The sequence below is a fragment of the Mastigoproctus giganteus genome, chromosome 1, assembly GCF_048544385.1.
Source record: "Mastigoproctus giganteus isolate SK-2022 chromosome 1, ASM4854438v1, whole genome shotgun sequence".
Lineage (NCBI taxonomy): Eukaryota > Metazoa > Arthropoda > Arachnida > Uropygi > Thelyphonidae > Mastigoproctus > Mastigoproctus giganteus.
The window spans coordinates 159,038,613-159,062,843 of record NC_143575.1 but is presented as its reverse complement, the minus strand read 5'-3'; the positions used below and the strand labels follow the sequence as shown (position 1 = coordinate 159,062,843).

General features: G+C 37.6%; 1 protein-coding gene across 2 annotated transcripts in view; it reads left to right on the top strand.

Annotated features, from left to right (window-relative positions):
• Positions 1-24,231, top strand: part of LOC150091211 (hemocytin-like) — a 1,750,539-nt gene that overhangs the window by 265,653 nt on the left and 1,460,655 nt on the right. For both annotated transcript variants that reach the window (XM_090374755.1, XM_090374750.1), the window contains one exon: positions 21,202-21,383. In XM_090374755.1, the coding sequence (XP_090230881.1) occupies positions 21,202-21,383 (182 nt within the window). The remainder of the gene's footprint in view (positions 1-21,201; positions 21,384-24,231) is intronic.

Below are 24,231 nucleotides of genomic sequence, written 5' to 3'. Positions count from 1 at the left end.
AGTTTTTATTTATTAAATGTTACATATATAACCAGTGGGCCATGCAACTCCAATGTACATTTTACATATTGTAGGAACTACAGTATATTTGGATAGGCATATTTTTCTGGAAATTACCCACATTTCCCATTATGTGTCCATTCTTTGATTGGCATGGTGCTTAGAGGTGGGCTCCATAGCCGAGTGGTCAGGAGCGGGAGTGCAGTAGCACACGCTCTTTGAGTAGATCGGGGGTTCAAGCCCCTGACTGCTGAATACGGTCGATCTGCCAACCTGCACCGGACCAGCATGGCAGATTATGGTCCATTTTCCCTCAGCATGAATTGTTGAGGAGGCTTCTGTCCTGCAGTGGGTTGATAATGGCTACACTTTACCTTTTTTTTTTTTTTTGCTTTGGAGATCTCCCATCCCCCACACATTCACTCCCTTTGTGACTTAATTTTATTGGTAGTAAACTAAACAATATCTATGGCTGCATAAGTGACTTGGTTAATGTTTATTCTTGGCAAACACTTGTGAAAATGAACCTACATGCAGTCATAATCTCTATAACCTTCAGTGCCATATTAAAATGTTAAATTAAAAAAGAAAAATGTAGAAGAAAAATTTCTAATTTCATAATTGTAACTATAATTTTTAATTTTTTTAGTATCAGAAAAGCTCTGCAATTGTTTAATAATAATAAATACATTATTTTTATATTTGAATACAGTCACCCAATGTAATTAATTTCTTTGTGACAGTTTTTATGGCAAACTATATTGGTGTTTTTAAAAACTTTTTTTAGCTCTTGTCTCTTCTGTGGCATTACTACTAATTGTGATTCTCACTCATACACAAAATTTGAGATCAGATATGAGGGGTGTTGCAAACTGAATATTCATAATGATTTTAAAGTGCCATTATAATGAAATATTAAGTGAATTGTAATTAAACTTTGGTTCTGGGACTTATTATCAAAAAACTATATATATCAATGTTTCTCAAACTTTTTCGACTTGTGCCTCCACTGAGAATTACTACTAAGGGCGATTCTCACTCATGCATGAAATTTTAGAGGAGATGTAAGGGCTCATACAAACCGATTATTCATAGTAATTTTCAAGTATTATTATAATGAAATGTTAATTGAATTTTAATTAAGCTTATTATATCTTTAGTTCTGGGAAAAAGAGCTGGGACTTTTGGAAAGATGTCATCTTACTCTTTTGGAAATCCTATGGTTTTTTTTTTTTTTTTTTTCATATGGTTGCTTGCCAAGAGAAAATTGTATTTTGTGTTCTTGTGACATTAAATATTTGTAGTTCTACCATATTGCATCTCACTTGAAGTGTCTTGACAGCACACCAGTTGAACTTATCTCAGATTGAGAATCACTGTCTTTAAGAAGCACTGAGTTAACAATAGGCCCTGTAATTTTTTTCTGGGGGACAATTGCTTAACATATATATACCTGTGACTATGTATGTTACTCCAGGACTTGAGCTACCCTTTAATGTTAAATAGACAGAGATCAATGAAAAAGAAAGAGGAGAAAGAAAAGTATGAGTCAGAATTGGGCCTGAGATTTTTCCAGGGATCAAAAATGTATATGTTGAAAAATTGATATCAACCCAACATTTTCTTCTTGAGTAATGCCTGAAACATACTTTCATTTATATATATATATATATATATATGAAAAATATACTTGAATTAATGATGTAATACGGAACAGAATAAAGGAAGAAAATTCAAAAAAAGATAGTAACACAAGCAGCAGTGACATTACCTGTAGCCAGAATAAAATAGAAATAAAATTAAAATGTATAAATATATCAGCAGAATATATTGTTTCCAGTAAGAAGTGAATACAAAGAAAACCAGTACTTTATTACAGCAGCATGAGCGTGTGTGTGTGGGGGTGTATTGGGGAAGGGATAATAAATTAAGAATGAGGGTGCTGTTGTTAGCATACATTATTAGATTAATTTAGAAATTATAGCCAATTGAAAGAGATTTAACTCTTGATAGCATCCACAGTCAATTACAGGAAATATCTCTATAAAAGGAACTAAAACTCCAGTTCCCTTCAGTTTGTTATTCTGGAGTTATTGCTATCCATATGCAGTACCTTACACTTATAAAAGGAACTGGAACTCCAGTATGTTACAGTATGGCATAGCATGTACGTATATCAGGCTTATTAGCATAAGGTATAATGTAAAACTAGATAGTGTAATATGTATCACTGCATTTAGGAATCTGTTAGCTTAGTTAGTTATTATCTGTTAGTTACTATCTATTATTATTCTATTAGCATATTAGCTTTAAAGTATTGTCAGTTAATCAATAAAATTTATACATTTATAAATGTTAAACCTCAATTGCCACTAATCAGTCCATTTGCCTAGTTTCTCTAGGTCTTGTTATGATTCCCTCATATATATATAATCATACATATATAATCAGTTAGCATCCCATGATTCCTGACATTAATCATCCTCCTGACTTGTATTATCAATAAACTTAGTCATTAAACTTGATATGCCTTCATCAGTATTGTTAATTATTATTGAAAATGATAAGGAGCTCAGCACCAAAACTTGAGGAACTCCATTAATAACATTAGTCCACAAAGTGCAATAACCATTAATAATCACACCGGTCTCCTTCCCAGGGCTGCCAGAACATGTTAAGCAGGGCAGGGGTGCTAACATCTTGGGTGCCAAAATTCAAAAATTTTATTTGATATTATATATATTTTGTAGCACGTGGTCTAAAAATTATTTTATGGCATTCTGTTCCTTTGTTACTTTATCATAGTAGCTAATCAGATTGGTCAGAAAATATCTCTCCTCAACAAATGCTTGCAGGGATTGCCATATAACTGTATTCCTGCCAAGGTGATCCTAACTAACTGCATTCCTGTCAAGCTGATCCTGCATTATTTCTTTAAAAATTTGACTCTATTATTTTCCTTGGAACAGAGGTCAAGTTAAGTCTGTAATTGCACACTTTGCCTTTGATTCCCAATTTGTGAACAGAATAGACATTTACACAACTCTGATCTGAAGAATCCTCTCATAGTCGTGGCTAAAGGTTGCTTTTCTTTTTTGCTGCTTATTTTACCATAGTATGATAGATTCTGTCAGCCCTATGAGCAGTGGCGGCTCGTGACTGATGTATGGGGTGCTTCTTCTTAAAGTTACATTAAATTGCCTCAGTTATAAGACATGTAGACGTAGATGGTAATAATAATAATAAGCAAGTTAAAAATACTACAAAACATTAACTGGACACTTGCCATTAAAAGACTTAGGTAATCTCGAAATTTAATTTAAAAATAAAATCCATTCTTTGGTTTTTATTTGTTGAAAATAGATTAATTTTTTTGTTCAAGCTTGGTGCACTGTTCAAATCGGCACTGCTCACACTGCAGTTCCTTTGACTGATTTTATCACCTCTAAAATTTATGTATTGGCACTCTGGCAACTAAGCATTGACTCAACCACTGGGGCCTAAATGTGGAACTACGTAGTGCACAGTTCCACCTATGGTTAAACTTCAAAGTTGAAAACAATCTCGTGTTTTTATTAATTTATTATTGAAATTACTAGATCGTACGTATAGCTTAGCTTAATTTTCAGCACTCAATACGTACGATCTAGTTATTACATTACAGCACATAAGGACTCCTTAAAATACCAAGAGTTATTGAAATTATTATTGGAAATAGAGGACAAATATTTATTGTGTTGCATTGTTCTTAACAAAATTTCATATAACTCCATTGACTGTATATTTAGATTTAAAAAGCTGGGAGGGCAGCAGTTCTGCAGTGCCTACCAACGAGCCACCCCTGTCTGTTAGTGGGTACCTCCATAGCCAGGTGGGTAGGAGCATCAGTGTGTGTAGCACACGCTTCTTGATTAGACTGGGGTTCGAGCCTGTGACCACCAAATACGGAGGATGTGGAAAGGTCAGGAAATGACCACCACATATCCCTGGAGCAATATGGCCTTAGTTGCTAATGCTCCTAAAAACCAAATAACAAACAAACAAACAAACAAACAAACAAACCTATTAATAGGATGGATTCTGTCTGCCTCATTTACTTTTGGCTTCAGCAGTTTGTTTTCCACTTTTCTCTAAATCATGTAACCCCCATCCATAAAAACTGCTGCACATGTGAATGTAGATGTAAAATATTTATTCAGTTTGTCAGAAACATAAACAAAGTCATCAATAGGTGTGCCATTCATATCTAATGGACCAATGTAATTCATCCCCTTCTTTCTAGTGTTAACATAAGCAAAGATTTCTTTGCTACTTTTCTTCACATTCTTAACCAAAGAATTTTTGTAATCTGCATTATGTTGCCTAATTCTTTTACTGACTTGATTATTGACTGGTTTGTACTTATTGTATATTTCTGTGTCCCTTGATATTTTATAATCATCCTGTGCTATGGCTTGGGGAGAACCAAAGGAAGTGTTTCTGCAATGCATCACATCCTACAAAAACTTTCAACTTGTTTTGCAGACATTTCTGGAACAGGACATGATCTAGCTGTGGATCATGTCCTGCTCATGGACACAAGGATCATGTGTGCTAGGTGCAGAGAGTATAAAAAAATTAGGTGCCAGTTCAGCATTCTGATGGGTGTATATGAGAGTTTGAAGAATGCAATAAATGCCCTTGAAGAAATTAAAAGGGTGGCCCATCAAGAACTCAATGCTGGAGCTCACTCCTGTGCATCAGGCAACACAGTGGCACTAATGACCTTAAGAGTAAGAGATCTGCAGAATTACTTAACAAGTACAGGTGAATGTTGATAAAAAGTCACGAGTTAGGGTTAAATTTGAAAGTGTCTGCAGTTCTGCCCAGACATGATAGGAGGGAATATATGATGAGCCTCGTCAATCAATTCTGCCCTGGAGAGATTGTGGAAGGCTCATGGGATAGAATTTTTCTCAGCATGTTCTGTGCTAGTTAACAGGAGAGACTGCTTATACAGGGAGGGGATACACCTAGAAAGGGACAAGAATATTTGCTGATGCTGTTGAGGCAGTGATATGTGGGTTGGAAAACTGCTAGCTTGTGGGGATTGACAGACTATTAGTAACAGAGCCACAGGCAGAAGTGAAAGTGATTCTAGCACTGCTTCTGTTGAAATGAGCAGCAGTCTGGAAAGCAAGGTGCTGGGGATTTCAAGAACTGCTGGGAGTCATCATGGGACAAGTAAATACATGGGCTGTGTTAGTGTAACTAAGAGTAAGAACAGGTGCATGTATGCTAATGCTAGGAGTATAGTAAATAAATTTGATGAATTTAAAGTGCTGGTCAAGTCAGACCTTGTTGGGGTATCATATATGTGGTGTCACACAGATATATGGAATGCAGAATTGGAATTTGGAGAGTACAATGTGTACAGAAGGGTTAGACAAGATAGAAAGGGAGGAGGGATTATGCTGATAGTTAAGAAACACATAAAATGACAGTGCAGCCAGTTGACATGGATGGACAGTGAAATGTTGAGTAAGTTTGGTGTGACATAAGCACAGGGAAAGCAAAATTGAGAGTAGGGGTGTGTTATAGGACTAATGACCCCGATGAGTACAACAAACAACTGTATAGAGAAATAGAGTGGGCCAGTAAATTAAAATGTCCTATAATGGGAGATTTTAAATTCTCATTGGCTGTAAGTTGTGAGTTAGTCACTCACACACTAGAAACACTTTTGTGGACTGATTGGATGATTGTTTTCTACAGTAGTATGAGAGGCACCCAAAGGGAGCAGTACTCTTGATCTCATTATTAGCAGTGATTATTCAAGCTTTAAGAATCTGCAGATAAAGGAATCGCTAGGTGGCACTGATCACAGTGTACTGATGTGGGATTTACTTAAACACGTAAATACCATCCTGGGTAAAGGTAACTACATTGGTCTCGGAAAGTTTTAAAATTCTATACAATGGGACTCACTGATGATATTACGAACAATAAATTCTAAATGGGCGGCATTCAAGGAATTAAACTTGGAAGCTACTAGGCTTTTCATACCAACTAAGAAATATTGTTCAAAGTTTAGGCCTGCCTAAATGGATATCAAATGAACTAATGAGACTTTTGACAGAGAATAAAATTGCATGGGGTGCATATAAATTATCAGGCAAAACAGAAGCCTATGGTAGATATAAGCTAGTCTGTAATCAAGTTAGAAAGGAGGTTGTGAAGGCAGATTATGAGAAATCTTTGGCAAAGGAAGCAAAGAAAACAGCAAAGACTTCTTTACTTATTTAAAATCTAGAAGGAATGGGATGAATCAGATTGGTCCACTTGTCATCGATGGTTCGACTGTTGATGTTCTGCTCACATAGCTGATAAACTGAATGAGTATTTTGCATCTGCATTCACACATGAGGAATTGTTAATGGAAGTGGAGGTGAAGCCAGAAGTTTATCTTACTCTCACAATGAAGTAAATGATTTTGTAATAACTGAGAGCAAAATGGAAAAGAAATTGTTGAAGTTAAAAAAGGCACCTGGGTTGGATGATATCTTTCCAGTTACAATAAAGGAGGCAGCAAAGGAGGTAAGCAAACTCTTAGCCATAATTATTAGAGCATCGCTGACTGCACTAGGCTGGTGGGTAAAGTGCCTGCCTGGCAACCCAAAGGTCGCGGGTTCGAATCCCACCTCACGTTTGGATATCACGATGGTGCCACACTATCCGGTTGGATCTCATGGCCACGATACACAAAGGAAGCAGGAAAAAACTGGTTACTTCGTGTATTGCTCACATCATATGATAAAAAAAAAAATAATAAAAAAATAAAAAAATTAGAGCATCCTTGGATACATGGGAGGTTCCCACAGACTAGATATGTGCAAATATATCCCCAATTCTCAAAAGGGGATGAAAGGGTTACACAAGTAATTACCAACCTGTTCATTTACCTTCTGTTCTGGGATAACTAATGGAATCACTTGTTAAAGAAGCATTACAGGATCATCTAGACAAGACTGCAGTTACTGTACAGACACAGCATGGATTTGTTAAGGGGAAGTCTTGTCTGACCAATTTGATTGGATACTATGATGTAGTACCAAGGAACTGGATGCAAAAAATAATTTTGATATTGCACACTTGGATTTCAGGAAATCCAAGTATATGATATTAAATTTTTTGATACTGTTGCATGTGGTAGAGTGCAGTAAAAATTGGAGCAGTATGGCAAGCTGCCACTATGGATAAAGGGATGGCTGAGTGAGATAAGATAGAGAGTGGTAATCAATGGACACTGCTCTTCGTGGACGACTATGTTATTAGTGGAGTTCCCCAGGGTTCGGTGTTGGGACCATTGTTGTTTTCTATATTTATGAATGATATTGATTAAGGTATATCAGGCTTAATGTCCAAGTTTGCAGATGATACGAAGATTGACAGGGTTGTTAATGACAGTATGCTACTGAAGCAGGATCTAGAGAAGTTGGGCAGATGGGTGAGAGGTAGAAACTGAATTTTAATATTGAGAAATGCAAAGTACTGCATATGGGTAGCAGTAACCCCAGAGTAATGCACTAATTGTGCAGTACTACACTCAGGGTTGTGGAAAACGAAATGATTTTGGGATAATTGTTCAGTCAGATATGAAATTCTCTGACAGTGCAGACATGCTGTCAGAACAGCTCATCTGGTTTTGTACGATATATATATAAACTCTGCTAGCAGGAATAAGGTGGTGATTATCTTTTTGTATAAGGCAATGGTCAGGCCGCACCTTGAGTACTATATACAGTTCTGAAGGCCTCACTTTAGGAAGTTTGTAGAGCTGCTGGTGTGAGTAACAAGTACAGAGAAGGACAACTAGATTGGTGAGGGGGAACAAAGGGTTTCTCTTACCAAGAAAGGCTTAAGTCCTGCAAATTGCTGCATTTGGAGACTAAGTAACCATGAGGCGATCTGATTGCATAGTATTATGCCTTGAATGATTTCAGCATACTCAGCGCTGGTAGGATTCTTCCTCCTGCACACTTGGGGGGGGGGCATAAATTCAAAGTGAGGAAAAACAGTTGCAGAATAGATGTGCAAAAATTTGCCTTTAGCCAGCAGGTGGTTGATTGATGAAACAGACTTCCATCTGTTGTAGATTTGATAGCTGAAATAAATTCAAGGTAGAAATGAACAAACTTTTGGAGCGAATGGATGGATTAAATGTGGAGGTTTTTTTTTTTTTTTTTTTCTGATGTGTATAAGCTTGCTTTCTTGCATCCTATGCTTCAGCTAATGGTAATACTGGACCATCAATATGTAGTAATCTGTTGCCTTTTGTGATGAATCCAATTTATTATTCTGATGGGCATATCAGCATTTGGAAAAAAGCAACATGAGGCCTTGGCACCTGAATTTGCTGGTACTGCTGGTATTCAGCAGGCTGGGGGCAGTGGTGTTGTGTTATGTTTTGGGTACTGTTTTCATGACATTCCTTGGGTTTTATGATCACTATTAAGCAATGGATTCATGGAAACATTTATCTTTCTGTCATTGCCAACCAAGTACATGATGACAACTAACCTCATGATGACAATGTATTCAAAGTTGTCTGGATACATTTTCATGACTTTGTGACAATGTATCCAAATGGCTCTGACATTTATCTCCAAGATCACTGTAAAACAATATCCGGCAGGTTGCTAACTGGTTTCAGTAACATGACAATGAATTTGCCATCCTCTCATGTACTCATCATGCCATCATCCTCATGTACTGGAAAAGGACATTTGATACTATGATCATCCATATGATAGTGTGTAGGTATTACTTACACATTGTGCAAGACATGTGTAGCACTATCACAAGACACCTCGAAACAACTTGTGGAGTCCATGCCAAGCGAGAGGTACCGGGATCGATGCCCAATGCCTCAAAACAGTTTTGGCCCGAGGGGCTCACATTTGGTGGGTATGGGCTTGGCACACTCAGGGTCCTGAGCTGGATATCATCATTCTTCTCTTTCTTGGTGATCTTCTCTCTCTCTCTCAGGGTAACTCACAATTTTTTTTTTTTTTGCCTGGTGCAGCAAAAGCCTCAGGCTTCCTTGCACCATTTGGCTGATAAGGATAATGATAATGAAAGTATACAGCTGAATTACAAGCAAAAGGTGGCCCATAAGGTAGTAGGTAGATGTTGCTAATGTAAAGCCAACCCAGTGTGTATGTGTGCCGGTTTTTATTTTTTGTAAGTTTAACACAGCTTTTATATTTGCTTGTTCTATGAGTATTTTCAGCTGGCCTTGTACTCATCATACAAAGGCTTCATAGGATGATTACAAGGCTTCTACCTATCCCAATGTAAGCAGTGCAAGATTCAATTTCAGTTCTGCTTTTGGCTTCCATTAAACAGTTAATCTGTGTATCTTCCCAAACTAGCAGCCTTTCAACCTAACACTGCCCCTATAGCATTAGCAAATTACCTTGTAGCCTTTCTACTCAGTTGTTAACAATTACAGATTATATTGAGAAAAATTCTTTCCCTTGAACCTCACACAATCTTCCCACTGCCAGATTGATTGACACGGCTCTCATTATGTACTCCCTACTATCACGTCTGGACACAATTCCAGACACTTTTAAATTTAATCTTGACTTGTGGCCTCTTTCTCAACATTGCTCTTTACTTGTTAAGTAAATCCTCAGATCACCTGTCATTGGTACTAAAGTGTACAATAGTATTACCTTTTATGTTCTTAAAAGATAATGACCTCTTCTACAATATCAGTAATTTTTGCCCTCTTCCTGTTCCACCTATCCATTTTGCAAAATATATTTCCTGTTTTTGTGACAATTGAGTGCCACTGACAATATCTACTTCCTGTAGGACCAGTGCTTTCTGCCTTTGGAAATCCCACTGTGCTGCCTGATGCATGAGTCAATCTTTGAATTGGTCAGCTGAGTGTCTTGATTGGTTCCTAATTTTAATTATTGGATAACAATTCTCTCTTTAAGCTATCTTATTTGTTGAAATTTTGCTAAGTCTCCTCACACTCTTTGCATGTAAGACACACAAGGGCATATCCCCCCCCCCCATTTTTGTAATGCCCTGCTACATATTGCCCATAAATATACTGCAAGTAATGCATACTATAGAGCCAAGGCATTCCCACTATTCCAAACTTTTTTTGCTTTGCTGCTTGTGATTTTAGTTTAGTTTTAAATAAAAAATAACCACATAAACTAAAAGAAATGCAAGTGCAATAATGATGCTGTTGTTTTCCCATGTTATTAGTATTAGTTTTGGTGACATAATAAGGAAGGCAAGCTCTTATACAGCACCAGCAAAAAAAAAAATAAAACACTTTATTTTCTCATTCTTTCTAATAATTCATTCAAACTTTCCTTAAATTTATTCAAGCTATCCTCCTCCACAATTTTAAGTTGAAATAGTTCCAACAGTTTAACTTTGGCTTTGTGACAGTTGTATGTCCTATGCTATAAAATTGTGTTATATACAGTATTATGTTTTAGAATGATGCTATAAAGTCATGTTCATGTTGTTATAAATTATAATTTATGGACTTAACAAATCCATTTATAATATTAATTTTTCAGAATTAAAGAAGAACTCTTTCAGAATTAAAGAAAAGAATATTATATATTATTTACATTTCCTTATATTGATGCAATGATTATAACAGTGTCAAAAGTTTCCCCTTAAATAGATTCTCATTTTTGAGTAATTTCCATAGTCAAGTATGAAAAGATTTTGCCTACTTTATCAGATGAACACAAATAATAACTGCGCTACTAGTTTTAAATGAAAAGATAACAAAAATAAATAATTTTTAAGTGAATTTTTAGCAGAAAACAAAAATTTTAAGTAATTTTTGTTCTCTGCTAAGAGTCTACTTAGCAGAGAACAAAAATAGCTATGACTCGTTATGTCATAAATTATGTAAGTGCAAAAAATATTATCTTTTTTTTTTGTTCCAAGATCATTTGATCTTGGGAGACATGGCTTATATTTGAACAAATATGGTAAAGTCCACTGACAAAAAAAAAATAATAATAATTATAATAAAATAAAATAACCAATATAAATTAATATATATATTTGTGTCTGGGAATACTTCCTTGATGAGTTACAGCCATGTTGCTACCTACTCTTGGGTGATAATACAGTGCTATTCAATTGACTTTTAATTCAGCTCATTGCCTATTCTTTGAATATAAATTATTATATCCAAAGAATATTCACATGGACAAGGCAACAAAAGCGGGCATTTCTAACAGGAAGCATTACCAGGATGGTATTATCAGTGGTCTGTCATCATGAGCTTGGGGTCCAGGAGCAATATAATTTATATATATATTTTATATGTAACTTTCAATTTTTTCTTTTCCTTTTGGGCTCACTTCTGAGTTAAAATCATGGGTGTAGCTGCACCATAGGATGATACATCACTGAGAATATCCTAACAGCAAAATGTTTGAGGTCATTGATTATCTTCTTAGAAAAAAATCCCTCACTGTAAATGCAGGTAGTGGGAAGAACAAGACCTGAGGACTGAGTTAGAAGAATGGGATCTTAAAAAGCACAATAAGGTTAGCAATAGAGGTCACTGTTTCATAGCAACAGTCTGGAAGGTTCTTCACATATATCACACTATATCCTTATCATCTATAGAAAGTATTTCTTGCTTATTGTGAAGAATATGCAAATATGCTAGTAATGTTTTCTTGAATGCCTTTTTTGCATTTCTTATTTCATAGATTGTCAGTAAAGCAAAATAGTAGTCTGTGTGGTGTTTCTGTAAAAAGCATTAGCATTAGTAGAGGCATGTGATGGAAGAAAGCAAGCTTATACGGCATCAGCCAAAAAAAAAAAAAAAAAAAGCTCCCAGTTCACCACGTTTGTTCCAAATACCTGTCCAGCTCAGCCTTAAATTTATTTAGGCTATCAATTTCCAAAACAAAGGATGGAAGTCTGTTCCACCAACCAACTACCCGCTGGCTAAAGGCAAACTTCCAAACATCTATCCTACATCTGTCTTTCCTCAATTTGAATTTATGCCCTCTCAGGTGATTATTCTGAGCAAGAGGAAGAATCCCATCAGCATTGAGCATGCTCAAACCATTCAAGGCCTTATACACCACAATCAGATCACCTCGCAGGTGCCTAGTCTCCAGACATTGTAATTTGCAAAGCTTAAGCCTTTCTTCGTAAGAACAACCCTTTTTTCCATTCACTAATCTTGTTGCCCTTCTGTGTACTCGTTTCCAACAGCTCTACATCCTTCTTAAAATGAGGCCTCCAGATCTGTATACAGTACTCAAGGTGTGGCCTAACCATTGCCTTATACAAGGGGATAATCACTTCTTTATCCCTGCTAGAAAAATTCTTGTATATCATTGACAAGACACCATGAGCTACTCTTGCAGACCGTCTGTACAGCTCAGAAAACTTCATACCTGCCTGCACAATTTGTTGTTGCAGAAACGTACTATCATTAGTGTCCTTAACAACCCTGCCAACCTTCGTATTGTCTGCAAACTTGTACATTAAGCTTGATATAACATCATCAATATCATTTATAAATACAGAAAACAACAATGGACTCAACACTGAACCCCAAGGGACTCCACTAATAACATTAGTCCACAATGAGCAGTGTCCATTGATTACCACTCTCTGTCTTCATCCCTTTATCCATAGCAGCAATTTGCCTCCAGTGCCACACTGCTCCAATTTGTTCAGCAGTCTTCCATGTGCAATAGTATCCAAAGCCTTTCTAAGATCCAAATATATGATATCAAAGTTATTCCCTGCATCCAGTTCCTTTGGGACCACATCATAGTATCCAATCATATTGGTCAGGCAAGACTTTCCCTTAACAAAACCATGCTGTGTCTGAGCTATAACTGAAGTCTTGTCTAGATGATCCTGCAGTGCTTCTTTAACACTGCCAGATTGATTTAACACTCCATTAATTTTCCTGGAAGAGAAGTTAAACTAACAGGTCTATAATTAGTTGTGTCGCCCTTTGATCTTCCTTTGTGAATTGGTGTCACATTTGCACATCTCCAGTCCATGGGTACCTCCCCTGAGTCCAAAGAAGCTCTCAAAATTATGGCTAAGGGTTTGCTTACTCCCTTTGCTGCCTCCTTTAATATAACTGGTTAGATCCCATCCACCCTGGGTGCCTTTTCTATGTTTATCTTCAACAATTTCTTCTCCACTTTCCTCTCAGTTATTACAAAATCATCTAGCTCACTGCCAGAGTTTAATTCACTTCTGGCATTCCCCTCCCTGAATAACTCCTCATGTCTGAATGTAGATGCAAAATACTCATTTAGTTTGTTAGCCACCAGAGCAGGATCATTGACAGTTGAACAATCAATATCCAGTGGACCAATCTGATTCATTCCTTTCCTCCTAGAGTTTACATAGGTAAAGAACTCTTTTTTGTTTTTCTTTGTATCCTTTCCAGAGATTTCTCATAATCTGCATTTGCCTGCCTAATCTCCTTTGTGCTTGATTACAGACAAGCTTATATCATAGGCTTCCCCGTCACCCATTAATTATATGTATCCCATGCATTTTTCTAATCTGCCATAGGTCTCATTAGGTCATCTGACATCCATTTAGGCCTAAACCTTGAACAATATACTACACTGACAGTGGTGGAGAATGAAAAGGACCTGGGGGTAATTGTGCAGGCAGATATGAAGTTCTCTGAGCAGTGCAGACGAGCTGCAAGAGTAGCTCATGGTGTCTTGTCAATGATATACAGGAATTTTTCTAGCAGGGATAAGGAGGTGATTATTCCCTTGTATAAGGCAATGGTCAGGCCACACCTAGAGTACTGTATACAGGTCTGGAGGCCTCATTTCAAGAAGGATGTAGAGCTGCTGGAACGGGTACAGAGAAGGGCAACAAGATTAGTAAATGGAACAAAGGGTTGCTCTTACGAAGAAAGGCTTAAGTTTTGCAAATTACAGAGTCTGGAGACTAGGCACCGGCGAGGTGATCTGATAGAGGTGTATAAGGCTTTGAATGGTTTGAGCATGCTCAATGCCAATGGGATTCTTCATCTTTCTCAGAATAATCACCTCAGAGGGCATAAATTCAAATTGAGGAAGGACGGATGTCGGATAGATGTGCGGAAATTTGCCTTTGGCCAGCGGGTGGTTGGTTGGTGGAACCGACTTCCATCACTTGTTGTTGAAGTTGATAGCCTAAACAAATTTAAAGCTCAACTGGACAGGTATTTCGAACGAACGGAGGGGTGAAATGGGAGAGGGTTTTTTTTTTTTTTTTTTTTGGCTGATGCTGAATAAGCTTGCTTTCTTGCATTATATGCCTCTACTAATGCTAATGCTAATGCTAATATTTCTTAGTTGGTATTAAATTAAATTAAATTTTCTGTTTATACTCTGGGATGATCAAATGGTCAGAGGAGTTCACAAGTTAGACGAAATACAAGAAAAAGCACCATATTCAGCAGTCACCGGCTTGAACCCCCGGTCACTAATGGCACGTATACTTATGCACCCGCGCACCTCACCACTAGGCTATGTCGGTATGTAAAGCCTAGTGGCTTCCAAGATAAATTCTTTGAATGCTTCCCATTTTGAATTTGCTGTTGGTAACATCATCAGTTGGTTCCACTGTATAGAATTTAAATACTGTCTCAGACCAGTGTAGTCGCCTTTATGAAAGCAAAAAACCCTTCCCTTTACCCCTGGTGGTAGTTACCTCTTTGAGTAAATCCCACTTCAGCATACTGTGATCGCTGCCACCTAGTGGTTCCTCTATCTGCAGATTCTTAATGTATGAAGAATCATTACTGATAATCAGATCAAGAGTATTACTCCCTCTAGTTGCCTCCCGAACATGCTGATGTAGAAAACAATCATCGAATAAATCCACAAAAGCCTTGATAGTGTGTGAATGACCAACCAACAAATTCCATTCAATATCTGGGAAATTAAAATCCCCATTATAAGACTCTCCGATTTACTGGCCCACGCCATTTCCCTGTACAGTTTCTTATTATACTCATCAGAGTCATTAGGCCTATAACACACTCTTACTCTCAAATTTGATCTCCCAATGCTTATGTCACACCAGACTGACTCGACACTGCACTGACCAGTGATGTTGACTGGCTTCACTTCCTTGGATTTTATGTGTTTCTTAATAGCATAATTAATAGCATAATCCCTCCTCCCTTCCTATTCTGTCTATCCTTCCTGTATGCATTGTACTCCCCAAATTCCAGTTCTGCATTCCTTATATCTGTGTGACACCACGTCTCTGATATCCCAACAATATCTGCCTTTGATGTTTTGAGCAATACCTCAAATTCATCAAATTTATTTACCAAACTCCTAGCATTGGTGTATACGCAAGTATAGTTAGTTAGTTATTTGGTTTTTAGGAGCAATAGCAACTAAGGCCATACTGCTCCAGGATATGCGGTGGTCATTCCCTGACCTTTCCACATCCTCCGTATTTGGTGGTGACGGGCTTGAACCACTGCTGCTCCTTCCCACCTGGCTACGGAGGCACCTGCAAGTATACTTGCACCTGTTCCTATTCTTAGCTACCCTAACACAACCCATGTACTTGTACCGCAGTGACTCCCAGCAGTCTCTGAAATATCCTGCATCTTGTTTTCCAGGCTGCTGCCCATCCAATAGAACAGTGGAAGAATCACTTTCACCTCTGCCAGTGGCTTCTGTTAATCTATTCGTCCTTGTATCTCCCCAAGCTAGCAGTTTTCCGACCCACCTAACGCTGCCTCGATAGCATCAGCAAATTTTCTTGCATCCTTTCTATTTATGTGTATCCCATCCCTGTAGAAGCAGTCTGTCCTTTTAACAAGTATAGACCAGGCTGAAAAAAATCTACCCCTTGAGCCTTGCACAATCTTTCCAGGGCCGAATTGATCGACAAGGCTCTCATCATATACTCCATCCTATTATGTCTGGGCAGATTTGCAGACACTTTCAAATTCAACTCTAATTCACAGCTTTTTTTCAACAGTGACCTGTACTTGTTAGGTAATTCCACTGGTCTCCTACTCTTAATATCATTAGTGCCAATGTGTACAACAATATCACCTTTTGTTCCCTTAAAAGATGATATCTGTTCTAAAACGTCATCAACCTTTATCTCTGGCAGGCATACCCTGGTCCTGTTCCATATATCCTTTTTACATACCATGTTCCCCGTTTCCCTGACAATACAATCACCAACTACTACTAGTTCCTGTGGGACCAGCGCATTCTGCCTTGGTTGCTGCTGTCTTGCGTGATGATCAAGTGCAAGGTCTGGTGTTGATGTGGGCAGCTGAGAGCTTGATGGGCCGCTCAATTTAGATCCTTTGAGGGCATGCACCCTGTCCTTCAAGCTCTCATATAGGCCCATAACAATGCTGAGTTGTCGCCTGATTTCCTCACACTCCTTACATTGCACACACAAACAAAGACATCCCCCTTGGCAGTATCATGTCCCATATCTGATTGCTCCACAAACATCGAGCAAGCAGTGCATTTTAAAAGGCTGTGATTCAGAGTACAACTGCTCCCCCTCAGTGCTCCTGAGCCACAGCACTTCCATTAGCTTGAGCCTTTTGCTTTGCTGCCCTGGTCTGAGTCATTATTTCGATTCCATTTCAATAAAATTTCAATTTCAGTACAAAATTATAACCCTAAACTTGTATCCTAACGCAGTTATAACACTATATATCTATATATGTGTTACTTTTTATTGTATTTGCTAAATAATCATTAGGTAAAAATATTTTGTTACCCAATACATATTTTAAAATGTGGTTGGAAGATACTGGGAAGCTCAGTAAGCTCAGAGGAAAAGAAATTTTCAAATTAAAGTGCAGAAATCATTGAGGTGAATTCTGTCTGTGCATCCCATGCCATGTTAAGAATTCCTGCAGCCTTCAATAAAATTTGAACTGACTTGTCTTCAACAGTGAGTTGAAGACTGAAGTGAGAGTTCAAATTCTACTCATTTTGGTAGACTTCATTATACCTAAATGAGTGAAAAATGGTATATCCCCAAACTATGACAATGTATATAAGAAATTAATGAATGCCTTAATAAATTAAATTTTTTTTTTTTTTTTTTTTGTTAAATGTAAACCCCAAACACGAGAGGTATTAGAACCTATAGTACTTAGTACAGTGCTTGGGTTGGAGGTTGAGAAGACAACAGAAGATATTTATTGACATTGGACTTGAACTTCTGTAGACTTTAATTTTCAGGAAATACATATGAAGGAAGGTTGTTCCAGAAAACGGAAGTTGAATAAATAAACGAGGAAGATGAAAAGTTGGTTCTGTGAGTTTGAATTTGAACAATAAATGGATGTTGGCTGGTGGTGGCAGGTGTTCGGACTGTTTTGAAAGAGAGAGAGCGAGAATTATAGAAGCCAATTCAGAAGAACAGTGCCCATGGAAATATCTGTAGAAGAGGCATGCAGCAGAAACAGTACGTCTATGAGACAGCAAGTGGAGAGACTCTTTTAGAGATGAATAATTAATTAACCTAAATGCCCTCTTCTGAATGGAATAAAGAAGCCTGAGAGAGAGATTTTGGGGGCATCACTCCCAGATGTTGGAACAATATTCCATAGTAGGGTGAGTTTGCAATTCGTACAGAGTAAACAGCTGTTTGGAAGAAACGTAACGCAGAAAGTGAAAGAGAAAACCAAATTTTTTAGATGCAGAGGAAGCAATATTTGTAATGTGCTTGTACCAAGAGAGATTAGAAATCAGGGTAATCCTCAAAAGAGATATATCATTTTGCTTAGAAATCGGTGTCACCAAAGATAAGCATAGGAACAGAAGAATCCTTATTGCGAGATATAAGACAAGACTGAGTTTTAGAAGGATTGAAATCAACTAAGTTGTCTTTGCCCCACTGGAGAATTACCTGGAGATCGGCAAGTAAGGAATTGGTAGCTGATTTTCGAGAAGTTGAAGCTGATTGAGCAGGCCAAGGTTTCTCAAAATGGAAAGTGGAATGCAATGTGCTATCATCGGCAAAACTATGGATAGGATTTCTAGTCAATGGAAGGAAGAAGGTCATTAATATACAAGAGGAAAAGAGTGGGAGGAAAGAACTGAACCTTGGGGGAACACTGGCATTAGTGGAGAAGTTAGAAGACAGAGAGCCATCTACCATCACCCTCAGTGAGCGATCAGAGAGAAAACTGGATAACCAATTACAGAAAACAGTTGGAAAACCATAAGATGGAAGCCTGTTTAGAAGACCTTTATGCCAAACACGATCGAAAGCCTTTGAGATATCGAGAGCAACTGCTTATGTTTCACCGAACTTTTCCATTGAATTAGTCCATAAATGGGAACATAAGCCAGAATATTGCCAGTGGATCGACACTGATGGAACCCATACTGGTGATCGTTGATCAGAAAGTAGGTTTCTAGGTAGTTTAAGAGTTGGCGGTTAATTGATTTCTCCATTACTTTATAAAGAGTAGAAGTAATTGCAATGGGACGATAATTGGTTGGGAGGGATTTGTCACCCTTTATAGGAACTGGCTAGATATGAACAAATTTCCAAGCAGAAGGAAAAACACCTTTGGAATAAGAAAGTGAAAAAAGGCGGCAAAGAAGAGGAGTAAATTCAGGAGCACAGGTTTTGAGAACAAGTGGAGAAATACCATCGGGACCTCAAGCTTTCTTAACAAGATTCGTCAAAATCCTTCTGACATCCTTTTGACGGAAGATCACAGGAGGCATTGAATGGAGCATGTTGGGAATGGTGGGAGGTGTTTTACCAAGATCATTAATACATGAGTTGGAATCAAAATGGGATGCTAGCAGGTCATCTTTATCCTTGGCTGAAGTGACAACAGAACCATCTGGTTTGGACAGAGTTGGGAGCAGAGATATGCAAAAGTTGTGGCCAATAGCTTTGGCAAGAGACCAGAATGCTCGGCTACCTTTAGGGCAAGGACCAAGCTTTCTACTTTTCACCTGTTAAAACTCTAGTTTGGACTGATTAATAACTGCTTTAAAATTGTTGCGAGCTTTGGTGTAGGCAGAAAATGAAACTGAAGAATCAGAAACTAGCCAATTACGATATGCAACATTCTTTTCTTGAACAGCTTTAGTACATTTATTGCAAAACCAAGGTTTAGATAAAGGATGAGATTTTAAAGAGGAGTGTGGAATAAAGTATTGCATTCTTGCAAGAATGATTTCACTGACACGATCTGAGCAAACGTTGACGTGAGAAGTTTTGAAACAGTAATCCGACCAAGGAAAAGAAGAAAAGAATTCTCGCAGGTCATCCCATTTTGCATTCTTGTAATGCCAAACAATATGAGGTTGGGAATAGCCATGAGATAAAGGCTCCATTGGAGAAGAGATAATCACCGAGTTGTGATCTGAAGTGCCTAAAGGAACTCTCACTTCGTCCGTGTACTTAGAAGGGTTGTTTGTGAGAAAAAGGATCAAACATGTTGGCTGCATGTTTAGGATTGTCAGGTATTCTTGTAGGTAAATAAACAATCTCTGCAAGGTCATTAGTAATTGCAAAAACCTCAGCATCTTGACCAGTATGATCGGTGTGACCAGAATACGGAAGCTGGCTGGAGTTGTGAACATTAAAATCACCAAGGAAAATTACCTCACTGTTAGGAAAGTTGGATTGGAGAAAATCGAGTTGCAAAGAGAGGAAGTCAAACAGGTCCAAGTGATTAGTGGAGTTGGGAGAATGGTAGAGAGAAAAGATGAATTTGACACAATGAGGTAGAGAGATTTTAAGCCAGAGAAGATCAAAAGGAGGAGATTCCAACTTACCAAGTCTCTTACATGGAATATCAGAATGTACATATGCACAAGTACAACCCTTGAGGCGAAAGAATCATATAAAGCGAATAATTTGGGCAACTGAGATGAGCAGTAGTTGAATTAACTGATAACTGAGATTCTGTCAGAAAAAGTACATGGGGTTTGGCTGACTGCAAGTGGAAATGGACATTGTTGAGATTAGAATTGAGACCACGTATATTTGTGAAATGAATTAGGAAGTGTTTGAGAGGTTTAGATCTTTTCGCAGATAAGCTTACTCTATTGTTTTGACAATTCATGGTGTTTCAATAGTAAGAAAAAGTGGGTGGGACATGCTGTATGAAGTAATGAAATTTTTGGAATTGGCGTATGCATGGTAAGAATATACCTAGATCCTTGACATAATGTGGCCTTGACAATGCCTCCCCCTGCATACACACTACTCGGACTTCCTCCAGTCACTATCTGGCAAAATATAGGTAGCAAGATTATACACTGGCTGATCTGGAATCCTCCTAGAGAGTTCGGTCACCTCGACCCCTACTTATGTTGGTTCACACCTGGGTGGTCACTCACCATGTGCTTGTGAATGGAGGTTATACCCAGGATTACTAACAGTCTCACCATTGTGAAATTGCAGGCAGAGGATTTGGCTGTCACAGACTGTCCGGACTTTGCCGAAATTGGCTGCATTTGACTTAAGTGTCACCCAAATATCAGTTTCATCAGTGTTTTAGACTCTCAAGTAGCAAGTACAGCTTGGCTGGCATATCTGAGAGAATGTCTGTGATACCCTCAAGGACCAAAAGTTTGATGAAATTTTGAAATCGATGAAAGCAAAAGTTCGATGAAATTTACTGGTAAAAGTACTTTGCCTTAATGGTATTTGTATTGTTGCTCAGTCAGTAAACATACAGTGGGTGTTATCGGTCAGGAGTAGAAATTGAATCCCATTTGAGATTGAAACCCCTCCTGAAGTGGAGGGAGTAACCTGACCTTTTTAGAATCACTGGTTGACTAGTGGATAAATTGTTTATTAAGGAAAAATAAAAAGGCAAAGGAAGCCCACACGAGAAGAACGGCAAACTTTGAAAAAGTTTACCAGTGAAACTGCGTTACGAACAGTTTTTACGACAAAAATCAAAGTAAAAGTGATGTTTACACTAATATCAGTATTCATTTTGTATTACAATGTTAATTTAAGGTAATTTTATTAACATTAGATTAATGCAAATTATCATTGCAAAATCATTGCAAATTATGCTCAGTTGAACTTTAATAAATTATGATTACGGTTTATAATTTAATAAGTTATTTAATTTTTATATATAATGAGCAGCTTATAACCCAAATGTGTTATTTTTCATTTACAAAGTTTGAAGTGGGATGAAAAAGAAACAGTTTCTGTTAGGGTGTCAGATTCTTTGAAGAACAGGACATGTGGTTTGTGTGGCCGCTTTGATGGAAATAACAAAAATGATTTAGAGAAGATAGATGGGGAACTGGCTAAAACTCTTGTGGAGTTTGCAGAAAGTTGGAAAATGACAGAAATAGGAGGTTCGTATGAGATTTTATGTATTTTTTTAATTGCTTAAAATGTATCTAGTATTTTACCAAATTATTTTCAAATCTCCATAGTTAAGGTTGAGTATACCTTCTGCTATCATTTATTTAATAAAGATCACATGGCGCTTTATTAAATAACAAAATTATTTATCAGTTGATTTAAACATTGAATAGATTTTGATAGTTACTTCCTGTTTGAATGAACGTTTCGTGTTCACATTTCCAAGTCAGCTAGACTTCGGTTGAGGATTTTGTACCCTCATGTCATCTATCGTCAAGTGGGACTGATGAAAGTATTAAAAAGGTGCATCAAGTCATTTATGATGACAGTGGTGTATGGTTAATAATATTTGTGGCATTCTAGAACTATCATACAGTATGTGTTGAAACATTTTAACTGAAAATTCAAACAAGGTGGATTGAATCAAAATTTGTGCTCCATTTCCTGAGCAGGCTGGAAAGTATAGAAACTTCCTTTCCAAGGTCACAACAGGGGAAAGAAAGCTGGTCTTGTAGTTATAATCCAGAAACAAAGCAGCATTTCTTCCACTGTAACAGTCCATCATCTCCATATCCAAAAAGGCAACAGGTCAGATCAAATGTCAAGAGCATGCTAACTGTTTTCTTCAACAATGAGGGAATTGATCATCAGGAGTTCCTTTTGCTGGGTCAAACTGTAAATCACCAGTTATACATTGGGATCCTAAGATATTTGAGGGAGAATATCAGGAAAAATTGCCCAGACAAATGGTGTACCTAGGATTGGTTTTTTCATCATGACAATGTGCCAGTCCACACAGCTTTGCTGATTCAGTAGTTTTTATCCAAGAACAAAATGGAATGGTGCCTATTCACACCTTCCTGAGCCAGGAACCCGTGACCTCCTCCTGGTCCTCAAAATAAAAATCTAATTAAAAAGATGATAATTCAAAAACATTGGTTGGGGGTTAAAGCTGAATCACAGAAAGTATTAGACAGCTTCACAAAACAGGAGTTTCAGAGTGCTTCAGACAGTGGGAGAAGTGCTGAAGTTAATATATAAAAACTGGAACAGACTAGTTTGAAGGACAACCCCCAACATGTATCTTAAGTCCAAATCTGAATTAATTTATTGCTCCATTCTGGAAACTTTTGGGCATATGTTTTCACAAACAAAAAAACAATATTTCTTATCAAGTAGAGACCAACACAATTGAGTGACTATGTTCAATTGCACCTTTTAATAACAGGTTAAGCTTCCAATGAGTTCTTTACTTAAAACTAACAAAACAGCTCTAAGGTAAAGAAAGCCTGTATGAGAAGCATGCAAAATTTCGATGAAATTTACTGGTAAAAGTACTTTGCTGTAACAGCATTTGTATTGTTGCTTGCTCGGTAAACAGACAGTGGGTGTTATCGGTCTGGAGTAGAAGTTGAATCCCACGGGAGCTTGAAACCCTCCCAAAGTGGAGGGGAGGTAACCTGACCTTTTTTCTTTAGAATCACTAATTGAATCATGAACAGAGTCATATTGGAAGTTGTGGCATCGTAAAAAATGTCGTAACGTAGTTTCAAGGGTAAACTTTTTAGAAGTTTGCCGTTCTTCTCGTGTGGGCTTCCTTTGCCTTTTTATTTTCTTAATAAATAATTTATCCACTAGTCCACCGGTGATTCTAAAGAAAAAAGGTCAGGTTACTCCCTCCATTTTGGGAGGGTTTCAATCTCCCATGGGATTCAGTTTCTACTCCTGACCGATAACACCGACTGTATGTTTACTGAGCAAGCAACAATACAAATGCCATTACGGCAAAGTACTTTTACCTGTAAATTTCATCAAACTTTTGTGTGCTTCTCGTCAGGCTTTCTTTACCATCGCCACAAAAACTTTTTTGGAATTTGAATAACTGACAACAACATGGTATATTCTGTGAGAAAGTGACTTAACAAATGATGATTTGTTTCTTTACACTCAATGTAAGGAGTGTAATTTTAGTTTTATTGGGAAACTCTGTTGTTAGAGAAATGAGTAACATTTTTTGCAATAAGGATAGGTGGACTATAACCAGGGTATGTTTGCCAGGAACAAAAATTGATGGTTACCAACTGATGAGATTTTAGGGGGAGGGAGAGTAGAAGAGAACATTATTATTCATGTGGGGACTAATGATATTGAATGAGTGTGACCTGATGATTTGTTGATGGTTCATGGCTTTCGAGGAATCTATTTTGTTCAGCTGGTATTCATTTGAGGAAAGCTGGTGCACTACTTTGCGCCACCAAGCTTAAATAACTTCAAGGGGTGAATCAGGGTAGTAAACTATAGAAGAATACTTAGTCTTAACTGCGTCTACAGTAATCAGCAGTGTTGTCAATAAAATGGGTGAATTTGAACTCCTGGCTTGTACAGCTAATGCTGACATAATAGGGTTATTATTATTATTAGCCATATGGTGCAAGGAAGCCTGAGGCTTATACTGCACCAGCCAAAAAAAAATTTCTGAATTACCCTGAAAGAGAGAGAGAGAGAGAGAGAGAGAGAGAGAGAGCACGAGCGAGAGAGAACCAGAGTCAGAAGTAGAAGGGAATCACCAAGAAAGAGAAGAATGATGATATCCAGCTCAGGACCCTGGGTGTGCCAAGCCCATACTCACCAGATGTTAGCCCCTGGGGGTTAACAGAAATGTGGTGTCACCTGGAAGTTGGGAATGATTAGTTTTACTGTAGTGTATACAATATATTTAGGAAGGATAGGAAAGATGGAATGCATGGTGGGGTCAAAAGCTTCTTATTAAAAGCAGCTTGAGTGCAAAAAAAAAGAACTTTTGATTAGTCAGAATTTACACCTCCTGGCATAGAATCT